The 13,119-nt window shown below is 40.7% G+C and overlaps 1 protein-coding gene across 1 annotated transcript in view; it reads right to left on the bottom strand.

Moving 5' to 3' along the window:
* Nucleotides 1–4,005: 4,005 nt before the first annotated feature.
* The window catches only part of MXRA8 (matrix remodeling associated 8), a 52,525-nt gene continuing 43,411 nt past the window's right edge, over nucleotides 4,006–13,119 (bottom strand). Inside the window, exons 7-10 of the mRNA XM_089675940.1 lie at nucleotides 11,527–11,557; nucleotides 10,275–10,351; nucleotides 8,374–8,451; nucleotides 4,006–7,303 (exon numbers count right to left, since the gene is read on the bottom strand). Coding sequence (XP_089532066.1) covers nucleotides 7,278–7,303; nucleotides 8,374–8,451; nucleotides 10,275–10,351; nucleotides 11,527–11,557 — 212 coding nt within the window. The 3' untranslated portion in view covers nucleotides 4,006–7,277. The remainder of the gene's footprint in view (nucleotides 7,304–8,373; nucleotides 8,452–10,274; nucleotides 10,352–11,526; nucleotides 11,558–13,119) is intronic.

Genomic DNA, 13,119 nt, shown 5'->3' with positions numbered 1-13,119 from the left:
ATGTATTCAGTTATCTTTTTAGTAAAACAAAAATAACCCAAATTAGTTTATAACCAAAAATTATTTTTCAAAACTTTTTTTACATTTTTTTTTATAGTATTATTTATGTTTTGTTTTTTAACCTACTGTCACCCTAGCAGTACAGTGTCACCATAGTGACACTGTACTACTTGTGGGGGGTGATGAAGATTTTTTTTTTTACACTGATTGCTATTACACCCATAAAAGCTTTAAAAGCAATCATTTCTCCTTTTCTCTGGCTGCATTCTTGCAGTCATTGAGAAATACTGTGTGAGCTGTGATTGGTCACAGCTTGTCACATGGTACAAGGCTGTTTTGAATAGCCTTGTACCATGTGACCTCTGTGATCATTCAGAGATTTCACACGTAGTAAACAATGATGTCAGAAGTGACATCTTGCTTACACCTATTCATGTGATCACTGATTGGCCAATCGGTGATCACATGATCGGGACCTCACACAGAGGTCCTCCGGACACAGCGGGCACTGGATCGCAGTGCTGCATGCTCCCAGGGAGCGCGCACAGTCCAAAACGGCGGGCGCCGTTTATGAACGGCAACCCGCCCCTGCACTGCCACTGTCTGGCCGTTTATATACAGCGGCCAGACGGGAAGTGGTTAATCAGCCACAGAACCTGTGTAATTAATATGTGTTCAGGTTTAAAGGGATGAGGTGGCAACCCTACTGTGACTGATTTAGAGGCACTGGAGGCGGGATCTTACTGTGAGCGTAGGCTGTGATTGGTCAGAGAGTCCAAGGGGCCCCCATTTGTTAGCCATCAGTGCACAGTGACCACCACTACCCGATAGCCGGAGTCGGGTCATGTGACCACAGAGCTCCACTGTGAAATGAGCGAGAGAATGCATGTATGTATGTGTGCACGCAGGGAGAAGACGCCTTGTGGTCGCACGATGTTATCATGAGCGAATCAGCGCTCAGTCCCATTCACACCAGTGCATTCTGTGAATGCACACAAATGCATTGTAGTGCCATTAATTGTGAATGGAACCCCAAATGCAGCTGCATACGTCTCTCACCTGAAGAAGATGTAGGGGCTTCTTTGAAGCTTCATTGAAGTAAATGGGCTGCCCTATACTGTTGCACTACAAATGTACCAGAAAAAAACGTGCATAAGTGCGATGCATTATGAATGGGGGTCACTCTAGAACATGCATTCTTGTGCTTTCCACCATTGAGAACCCATTAATTTCAATGGTCTGCCAAATGCACAGGAACATGCAAAAGGTATGGCAGGTGTGACTTTTAGGAATCGCACCACACCGCATGGCACTGCAATACTATGCAGTTTGGTGGCTGCAAATGCTCTGTCTATTAGATGCATTCAGGTGCCATTAACACATGTCTAGCAAGGGCAGCTTGTTCCCATGTGGTGTCGGAAACCTTTCCCAAACTGTGTTCTCATGCGAATGGGCCCCTATACTAAAGTCCTACTAATAATAATAAGGCTTCAACATGTATCGCACCTACAAAGGAGTCGCTGTAATTTGACTGGTTCCTTCCCCAATTCCAGTACAGAGGTGGCCAGGCACACAGCATTCTCTCTCTGGCTCAATAACTAGTCTAGGACAGGGCTGTCCAACCTTTTGACCTTCATGAGCCACATTGGAAGAAGAGGAATTGTCTTGGGCCACACATAAAATACACCAATAATAAAGCTGGCACACAAACGATTTGAATATCAGCTGGTTCAGCAGGAACCGGACTACTTTTGGCCTATGTATACAGCTGCCCTGTTCAACAGAAGTTGGTCTCACAACTGGTTTCTGTCAAATAGGCATGCTGGAAAACCCACAATTGATCAACACTGGCAGCCAATGGCTGTGAGCGCTGATCAGTGAGTATTGGCAGAGGGCGGTCCCCATGTCAGAATACAATAGCACAGTGCAGGAGATCCTTAACACTCCTTGTGTGAGTATGGCGATCTGTCATTTATTTTTCGCTAGGCCCACTGGGTTGAACAAAAAAAATGAGTTTTTACCCAGCTTAACCTCTTAGCGCTGGCCGTATGCATATATTCAGCCGCTTGGCGGGTGGGCCTTAACACCAAGCGGCCACATATATGTGGCCCTTTTAAAACTACTTACTGTTCTGAGAGCACGCTCTCAGCACAGTAGCTGTCGGGGATCAGTAAGCTCCCAATACGTACTTGTGATCGGGAGTTTGCAGACCATTTGACCACTGTGACAGCCAATTACAGCAGTCATGTGACCCGAATGCCCTTCTCTGCCTCCCAGCTTTTAGAACTCTTAAAGGGCCTGGAGTCAGTCAGCACCAAGGGGTTAAGGATAGCTGATGAGCAGATCACAAATTAATGGCCGGATTTGTGTTGTGCGGTGAGGTAGAGGGGGATTGTGGGCAGGGGTTTCAAGGGGCCGCAGCCCAGCACCCCTCTAGATCCAGCCTTGTGGCATTTAATTGCTTGGAGAATGCCAGAAGTCGCTGCATTCGCTGCTGGTGCTATTGCAAACACAGCATCCTTCCAGACATGGATAGGCCTGGCTTGTCTATACTTGCATTGACATTCCTGGGCCACATGCAGCCCCCAGACGGGACACCCCTGATCTAGTGAATGTCTTTTGTATTTTTTATTGCTTGTAGAAACTTGAATGGGGTGAAGGGATGCATGGGATACCCTGAGAACACTAAACAACCAGAGGACACTTCTCTCCTTATTACTTAACAGTTTCTGAAGATAGGGGCGGACAGGATGACTGGAATAAAGTTCTCAAAAGGGGAACCAACACGCAGTCACTAGGGCTCAGAATCTAGCTCAGTACTCACAATGCCATAGGATCATTGGTTGCCTATCTCCGATATCTACCAAGCACTCTACAGTGAAGGGGGAAACACAGCTCACAATACCACAGGACAGCTGGACACCCTCCTCCAACTTCCACTAAGCACTCTTCAGCGTGCCTTCCAGACCAAAAGAATAAAAATCGTAAGCTAATGCCCTTGAAACAGTCCATCCAATCTATGCTTCAGATGGGACCTCAGTGAACTTCTAGCAACATTTCAGTAAGCTTCCCTAGGGGCAGCAGACCTTTAGCCAGGGGTCTCCTCCTGCAGGACTGGACTCGGACCAAGACAACTCCTACTCCAGACCTCAGACTATTTATGTGCTCTCCAGCCACCTACTGGGCACACCTCCCCAGGGATTGGCTGAGTCTCCATAAATATTCAAACTGCCCTTCTGCTATTCCTCCCACTGTGATTCCAGAACCCTCTAAAATGCAATGGAAAATAATCAGACCAGCAGTCTGTGGAACACTGAGCAAGCTAAAGCAATCAACAACTGTTCCACTAGCTACAGAGCAGCCAAACAAAATTTCCCTAGCAGCCTATACTCTAACTTAGAGGGTGCTATACACACAATCCTCTGCCCAGACTCCTGTTATGGAAGATGGAATATTGCTGTAAAGTCTGATCACATAATCATTGCACTGGGTCCAGGCTGGACTTGCGCTTCTGAGGTGCTGTAATGCATGCTGACAAATTTTCATACCCTTTAATTTCAATATCCCAGCCCTTATAACATAAAGAAAGGAGATGGCAGCAGGGGACCTGGTGTGTGATGACCTGCAGTGGATTACAGCACCATGTGCTTTTTTAACACACCTCTACTGCAGAGAATACTGCTTTGAGCTGCCATGGTACATCAGTCACATGACCATATACCTAGTCACTGGGTTAAAGGACTTTTGCTTTTGGGGTAGGGAAGAGAGGGTTGCAGGTTTACTAGACAGTAAAATCTGAAATACCGGTCTGCTTACTCATTCAGAGCCCATAGCTTTAAAAGCACTGAATATTACTGCCAGGCAAATTAGAATTTTAGGAAGGAGAGGTCAGCCATCTCCCAGTACATGTTTACATTAAACAAGCTCACATAGTACACTGATGAGTCCTACCTAGGATGAAACAGACCAATGTCTGTTATATTTTGTGCAATAAACAGCAAAATCAACATTATAAAAACCACCTTTATTACAGTTTACTGTCAGATCAAGCACATGATGATTCTGTAGTTCTCTTGACAATTTCATACATGTCACAATACAATCTTTGGTTGTTTTTCAACTATTGTCTTTGATGTAAAAGATGACATAGTTAAACAATTATACAAAAAATGTTAATATTGAACCAGCAAAGTCAATGTAATCAATATAATATATAATCAAGTGTAAAATATGAGCAAAGTATGTCACTCACTGCTCTCTCAACTGGCCTATAACAATGTACATATATAGACGTCTCTGCTTTAAATATACTCCTTAGCCTATTCCAACTTCACACCTATGTAGTCCTGTCTTTTGGTTTCATATCCTGAATTTAGTAATCCCAATGTGTACACTACTATGCCCCAAACCTGCTTAGTAAACCAATACTTTATTAAATCCATAGATACTACAGGAAAACCCCACTGCCTTGGATTTGTTAAATTATATGGCCCCCGGGATAGGAAATTAGTATAAAGAAAAGGTCAGATTAAAACAGTGGTCCCCAAATTCTGCCCCTTTGCTAGACATTATTCAGCCTTTGAGGCACTATTCATCCCACTAATACAAGGCACTATTCTTCCCACTGACACCAACAGTGGGGCATAATTCCTGCTAGTGATACCAATGATAGGGCACTATTCCTTCCACTAACACCAATGAGGGGAGACTCTTCCTCCTCCCACTGACCACAAGTACTATGTCATTTATATACTTCCAATGACCACCAAGCCTGAGACATTGCTCATTCCCATTTTATCTGGGACATTTTCTACTCCCACTGGCCACAATCTGGTTCCCTACAGTCTGAAGGTCAGTAAACTGGCCATTTGTGTAGACAGTTTGGAGACGCCTAGATTGAAGGAATCCTCTCCTGAAAAACAAATTGAAATATACTTTAAATGCTGATCACCAATTTTGCAAATGCTAGTTACCTGGCTCTCATTCTGATTCTCTGGCTTTGGAAATTTCAGCCACTAACCTAGAGGGAGTATGCAGGTTAGGAATTTACACTGTATATCTTGGTCTAATTACTTTCCCTGGGTCACTAATTCAGAAAATGTTGAAGCCAGGGGATAAATATAATAAATTCATTCATTAAAGGCCTACTTTCTGTATCATCCATAAAAAAATGTATATTTAGTGGTCAGTTGGATTTTCCCCTCAATCTCTCATAGTTTAAAAGGAGATTTTAATTGGCTTCTACAAGCATATCTGTTTGGTCCAATTTTTCCTTTAGACACTTTCATAAATCACAACTACAATATACTTATTGGTCCCATGACTTTACTAAACATGAGATCACTCTTTTCAATTTGATTCCCTTTGATCGGCCTGAGTCGTCTCAGTTCTGGACTATCCCGGCCTATTGGTGCTCTCCTCGAAAAGGACCAACTCTGTTTATTACTCATTTTACTATCCATGTGGGATGGACGGGGGTCTGCTTCAAAGATGCATGGAGTCCCAATTTTGCCATTCTAAATTACCATATTGTGCTGCAAACATGATGTCAAAGCCTCATTAAATTGAGGTTTGTCTTTCACTATGTGTACCAGATTTGTGATGGTCTCAGTGAGGGCCCAGTCACACAATTTATGCTTTACGGTAACACAAATGCCACAATTCACTTTACAATGCCTTACTATGCTGCATTACCATAGCCCATTTCTTCTGAATGGGCCCTAACACAGGAGATGCCACTCCTGCTATTTTATTTTCACCTTTTTACATACAGTACATTGTGGTGGGTTGCCGTGCATTGTATAGGTTTATTGAGGTGCCATTCAAGATGAATAGCAAGGCACATGCACAACACAATGCAGTGCACTACAGTAAAGCATTTAGTACTGCATACATGCACACAATAAAACAGATCATTATGTGTGATAGGGCCCCTAAGAATAACTAAAACATAATTTAGTTATTCCTATCAATTTAAGGAATATCATGGTGATAAGTAGCGATAAGTAACAATAAGTATCCTTTAACAGCCTGAGACTTTTTTTTTTTCATTTTAAAGTGTCAGTAATCCCAAAAACAAAATGTAACATATTACAGTCTATCAGTCCTTAGATATGGTGGTTACATTAGTTTTCTTTTTTTTAGACTTTTTTGCTTCTATTTTCACCTGTGATCTGACCAGTAAGTCTGTTATTTTTCAACTTCCTTTAAAAGACCAAGCTGTCCAGCAGAAAAGGCAGTTAAGGGTTGAGACAAACCATTTAACATTGACAGAGGTGCTTACTATGGTCAGCTTTTTTTAAATATAATTTTATTGGTTTTATGTAAATCACAAAAGAAAAAAAATATGTTTATGTGACTGTTAAAAAAAGTGATAGCTGCAGTTAGGCTTTTTAGTTTGTTAGTCACTTATGAAATGCCCATTGAAATCTACTTGTCCATCTAACACAACTTCACAGATTAACAATACTACTGTCCAGGGGGGCTATGCTTCTTCCCCATAGATACAGCAGAGGACTGAAAGTAGTCACCTTAAGACAGGAAACGTGTTACTGGCCGGATCACTAGAAGGAAATAAAGGAAAAAAGACACAAAACAAGAAAATCGAATGCAGCCACCACATCTATGGATAGGTAAGCTGTAATATATTCCATTTTTGTGAATAGTTGGGACATACCAGCCCATAAATAGTCAATGAAGCACCAGCCTGTACTGCTAAATGCCAGATTTGCCAGGCTACCAGACTGGGCTTGGGATTAATCTGTGACAGCATATGAATTACATGGCGTATTTTTTTTTTTCTTTAAACTCAATTTCATTTTTTTTTTTTTTTTTTTACTGCAGATGCATTCATCAAGTTTGCCAAATGAGAAGCCAACAGTATATTTTTTTACACAGTAAGTTGCTGCTGTCTATTCAAGGCCTAGAAATCCTACCAAAAGCTATTGCAGTAAGCAGTTATGAAACTATCACCATGGTAACAAGGTACCTGCAAAGTTATCCATATCCTTGAATCCTATCTCTTGTAAGTAGATAGAAAGCATTGACAGAATAAGAATTTAGAACAATGTACCGTATACATTCCATAGAGGGATTTCAAATGTCTTTAATGTACTGTTTATGGTTTCAGAAAATATATCTGCTGCTGAGAATAGCATCAGCATGGAAAAGACACAAAGTGTAAGACGCAGATTGAATAAAAACACCACAGAACCCATGAGGTCCTCTTCTTAGTAGAAGTTACAGCTTCTGGGCCAGCCAGTAGCAAGAATTCAGTCCTATTTACAGTACTCCTTGCGTAGCTCTGCAGGAAAAAAAGCATAATGTTACTTTCTTCTGTTACTGAAAAAAATCCTTTCCATAGCTGTAAAGAACTCCTTCCAAAGAGATATAATAAAGTAAAACTGCATTATCAAAGAGAAGAATAGGCACCGCTCACCAACCCAGTACATTGAGTAGATGAATGGGGTGTCAGCCAGCGCTGTTCCAGCCACACCCCATGACATGACAGAGGTGGGTGGGGCGAAGTCCCCAGTGTGTGGGCAAAACATGTCATGGAGTGTGGCTGGAGTGATATCAGCTAAGGCCACATTCATCTACATACTAATGCACTGGGTTGGTGAGCAGCGCCTTTTCTTCTCTTTGATAATGCTCTCACACCTCTGATTGGTGCACGGATGCCAGCACTCTTCACTGCAACCGGACGGGAGATCTCTGTCTCAGCTTAGAGCGGCACTGCAAGTTTCATTTGGATCAAATTAAAACTGCACTTTATTCCACAGAGGATTGTAGGCCTGGCTCTATTCTGCCCATATCAGAATTGGAATGACCCTCTTGGAATCAATTTAAAGTGGAACTAAACCCATCGACAAACTTACAATGTACTGTATTTCCCAAAACAGTTACATTTAAAATATGCATAGAATGATAGTTATCCAGGTTGCTTGTGCTCTTAACCGAACTGTCAAGCCATCAAGTAGCTGGACTAATCACATGTGCAGCACCATGGCAACTGCAGATCAAATAGAGGCTACAGATTCTGTGGCTGTAAAGTATAGGAGGGTTTAGTTCCACTTTAAGGCTCGCTCTAAAAGATTAGTTTTAAACAGCAGAATTCCATGCCCAACCCAGTGAGGATCATTTCACTGCTCTGTAGCCACACTCCTCCCCTTTGCCAAGCCGGTCCCCAGAGACTGAGGTTTTCATAGCGTCTCAGCTAACAATCTTCTTGCTGTGTGTACAGTGCATACTTTGAACTGTTTTCTGCTCTGGATCTTTCTTTATGATGTAGATGAATCTTGCCTGTTATAAGAATCAGCTTCAGCCAAAGCTACCAATTAGTGGTCAGAATAAGAGAGCAAGAGGTTTACTTACCGAGGTCTAAGTCAATGTTCTTTGGCGTGAAGGGTCTGTCCATGGCAGCACGCTCCTTCAAGATGTTATTTTTATAATCTGGGTAGCAAATATATTTTAGGTTTTATATATTTAAAACTTCTTTAAAGGCATAAAAATACATTTGTAAACTATTTTGGATACATGTTGCTGACACTAACAATCTTTCCATATCTTCAGTAGCACTTCCAGCTTTCCTGATTAGCATCCAAAAGGAAACTACATTTATTTTACATAGTTACATACTGTAGTTAAATCAAACAAATCATTGATTATATTCTACATCTATTTTAATATTTATTTATAATATTATAGCGCTGCACTGTTTTTTCAGACATACTGTAGTTAGTCTGGCTGATAAAAGACCATCCAGTTCAACCATAAAAAAAACAAAAACAATTTATAATCCTACACCCACAGTTGATTCAGAAGAAGAAAAAAAAACAGCAAAGCATGATCCAATTTGCTCCTACAGGAGAAAAAATTCCTTCCTGATCCCCCGAAAGGCAATCGGATATTCCCTGGATCAACTTTACCTATAAATAGTAAACAGTTATATTCTGTGTAGTATTTTGTTGTTATATTTTTATTTGGCTTGTATATGCTGTTTTATATAAATTGTTTTCCAAATAAACACTTAAAGGATAAATTCAGCTTTTGAACATATTACATGTTACACCCGTATTTAGGACGTAACAGGTAACATGTTCAGCAACCCCCTTTCCCATGACACCCATTTCATACAGCGACATTTTTAAACTAAAGATTTCTGGGTAGATGCCACTATGTGATTAACCAAAAAAACCCACTTTGGAAGTAAAAAGGACCTCTGAATATATTCCATTTTTACGTGAAAGGCCAATAAATGAACAGTCAATAAGCCTCCCTAAGTGGAAAAATAATTCCTGGATAAGTACAATATACTGTATGTGGTAAACCCCCTTGGGACAATCTAGGCTTCTATTGGTGTAGTCTGTTAGTAAGCCTATTTGGAGGGGCAAATCCATTACTATACTACAGAGGAAAGGGGCTCCTGAACCAACAAAGATACTGCACCTACCTTGATATTTTCTATAATTCCCTGCTATTGAAGACTTAGAACAGTTATGACACCAAAAGCAGCAAGTTTTATTGGTTTATTTTTTTCTAGTAAGCCTTATAAGCCTGCTTTATAGAATCAATTTCCCAAAATTCCCTGGTGAAGACATGGACCGATGACTGCCCCACTGTCAATCCAGGCTCTCATTGTTTTCGTCTTCATTAGACTGCATAAGAAGCCTGCTTGTTTTCAGTTTCCTTCAACTGGCTCAGGATGACCCTACAACTATAGCAATTTTTTTTTATATACAGAAGACATTAGTTTGTATTCGTCACTCAAAATGCACCTTCAGTTGTCCCCTCCAAATCTGTTTTTTTTTTCTTTGCAACTGTAATCCGCCTTTCAGTTAGAAGGTGGCTATGCTCATTCTCCATGGTCCCACCGTACGGAGAAACATAGCCACCTTCTCTTACTTGCTTCCACAATAGACTATGGAATTTGTAGTGTGCATAGAGCAGTGAACATGGCCGCAACGATCTTGCACTGCTCGATCCAAATAAAGAAGCAAGGGGGAAAAGTAGAGGTTTGTTAGCTCACAGGGGACATTACAAGTAGGCAGAAAAACACAATATGAAATGATTTCATGAAAGATAGATTCCCGGCTCAATAAATAGTGGATGTGTATGAATTATTTTTGGAGGACAAAGATATAATTTAGTGTCACTTTAAATGCATCTTCTGTTTTGTTTTTATGTATGCTGCTTATATAACATAATTACATTTCTTTATGCACCGTACTCTGTGAAAACAAACTCATATAGCAGTTGGGTAAATATTTAATTACCAATATGGAGATCCTCCTTTTTATACTGAATCAGGTCTGGGGGTCTCAAGCAAATTTCCTTCATGTTGACCTCTTTCCTGTAGAGAAAAAAGAAGTAGTGATAATCTGATCTATTATTTGACCTGATCACTGTGCACTTCATTCCATTCACTTCTCCGGCTTATTAATTGATGATTTGCTTATCACCCTTCCCTCCCCCCTACCTATTACCACCATGGCCTGATTCTCCTATTTTCCAGGATCCTTTAGTGAAATCCCCACTCCTAGGCCTAATATAAGCTACATGTGTGGTGTGCTGCAATGTGCGTGCATTTGGAAGGTGTGTTGGGTGCTATTAAAAATGAATGATACCACATTGCACCTGCAAGAAAAACACGTTTTCGTGTGCTGTGGGAATGCGTGCAGTAATAAAACGTGTTACCGCAGTGCACTGATGTGAATGGAGCCTGAAGCATTATTGTTAAAGGTATTACATCCCATAAGCCTGGCAAAACCAGTGCATCTTTGGGGTTTTTTTTAATAGATGGAGCCGGATAGACATGGGGAGTGAGTTCTACAGTGTTGAAGCTGTATGTTGGAAGGCCCATACACCAGGATAGGGTAAGGTTAGTCATATAATCTGTGGATTCCTGAAGGGCCTAAAGGGCGTAAAGCTCCACATAAGTGAACCTAAGCTCTAACAGATTTGCAAAGAACATAGCTGTGCCTAAGCATGTTCCCTAATAAAATGTTCATTTTGTTCCAAATTTCTCCTTAGGCGTCACTCACAAGACCATATTAAAATACTCCCATGTACACCAGATCTTTCTGGCAGGAGCTGAATTATGTGCCTACAGGTATACAGCATTTAGAAGCATAAGCGTGTAAATTCATTCTGCTGGCTGGAAAATTCATTTATTCTAGCAACTAGAATGCATTAATGTGTTTGCTCACGTAAATATATAAATTATGCCAGTAAGCTCCTCTTCAAACATAGGTTCAAGGCACATGCCCCTGAACACTGCTCTATAGTATGAGTGGAAATGCCACAATGTCCATTGTCACATTGGCTAAAATAGAGTTGCGTCAGAGGCATGAAAATGCCTAAAAGCAGCCTTAATGAGGTCCTAAAAAAGCAATGTACTTCCTGTGCCTGCAACCTGGGCACATACTGTACATACACAGATTGGCTGCCTCGGTATAACTCCCACTAAAGTCAGCTGCTAGCAGTTTGAAATTCACAGTGATACATATGAAACCAAAGGATACTTACGGTTGAGGTTTACTCATGTGATAACCATAACCTGTGAAGGAGAAACATTGCATTTAAACACTTGGATTAATACCAATAGAAAACTTTCATTAGAACCATCTATGTTGCATTTTTGTATTTTTAAAAACATGGCCTACTTTATTTCCAGTAAAAACCATTACATTTTAGTGTGTCCACATAATATTCCCTTTTGAATTTTTGAAGATGTCAAATTTAAAGTGTTACTAAAACCAGGACCCTGCATTCACTATCTGATCTCCCACAGTACATACAACAAGGAAATGCAATTATTTTAGTAAATATAAACTGCTAAATACTTTTTCTCTTTAGCATTTAGAGCAGTCTTGTGACTTCAGCAGAGCACTGGTTAAAGCTTGTAGGAGTTCTCTTTCTGCTCTAGGAAGATGTGAAAGGCCTGACCCTCTGTATAGACAGTGCTGATTGGCTCTGTGCTGATCACATGCACTCTCCCAAGAAAAAAAACAAACTCTCTAGCAATACACACCAAACTGAGCATGTGCTTCTGGTTACAAATTCAGTCTGTATCAGGTTGTCATTTCAACAAGAGGAAGGGCAGAGAAGAAAGGATAAAACAGCCTTTTTACATAATGCAGAGGATAAACCCCTTAGGTTCCACAGGGAGTATAACAAGCATGCTTTAGTGCATATACAGACTGATTTTACTGTTGTGGGTTTAGTAACACTTTAAAGTTTATGTAAACTTTAACAATGAAATTCTCCTATTTGGTCACTATGAGCTTGTTAAATAAACTTTTTTTGTTACACCTGTTTTGTAAGTTTATCTTACCCTAGGTTCACACCTAAGTGTTTTCCAGAAACGCACTACAGTACATTTAACATGGTTTCCTATGGGACAGGTTCACATCTCTATGTTTTCACCCGTGTATGTTTTGGAAAGGGTCAGGGACTTTTTTGAACACAAAAATGTACCTTTTTGGTTCTATAGAATTCAATGGAAACACCGCAGAAAAGCATGTAGTGTGTTTTTTCACTGCATTTTTGCTGCGTTTTTCATTTTAAATCTACCTAGCAACAAGAACCCCCCCCCACAAAACGCATCAAAAATGCATGTGCAAAAATGCAAAATGTGCTGCAGAAATGGATCAAAAGCAGAGTGCATAGGTGTGAACCTAGCCTTAGAGCTGCTTCACATTAGATGCAGTCCAGTGCGGTTTTTTTCTCCATAAAAAAATGCATGCACAGTGTTTTCCATGTATTCCAGTGGCCATAGTTCACACCAGTGCAGTCAGTTCCAGTCAGTTTCCGGTGCAGAAACAAAAGTAGCACATGCTGCATTTTTACTGCACAGAACTGTACTGGAACATAGCAAACTATCAAACTCTATCGGAACGGAGTGTGGTGTGAACTGTAAGCAAAAACGTACGCAGAGTGCGTTTTTGTAGTGTGAACTGGCCCTGAATCAACGTTTAGAAATGATGTAAGCTGATAACATCCTGTGATCTCTGCCTGTGTTTGCTAGGCATTCTTGGAACGCGTTTGGCAGAAACAAGCATTTCTACCCACATTTCTGGAAATACACAAAATTGTGCCAAAATATGCATCACGCTTGTG

The sequence above is a fragment of the Staurois parvus genome, unplaced genomic scaffold, assembly GCF_062004578.1.
Source record: "Staurois parvus isolate SC_StPar_1 unplaced genomic scaffold, SC_StPar_1.0 ptg000160l, whole genome shotgun sequence".
Classification (NCBI taxonomy): Eukaryota; Metazoa; Chordata; class Amphibia; order Anura; family Ranidae; genus Staurois; species Staurois parvus.
The sequence above is the reverse complement of the archived record's forward strand: the minus strand, read 5'-3'. Positions and strand labels throughout refer to the sequence as shown.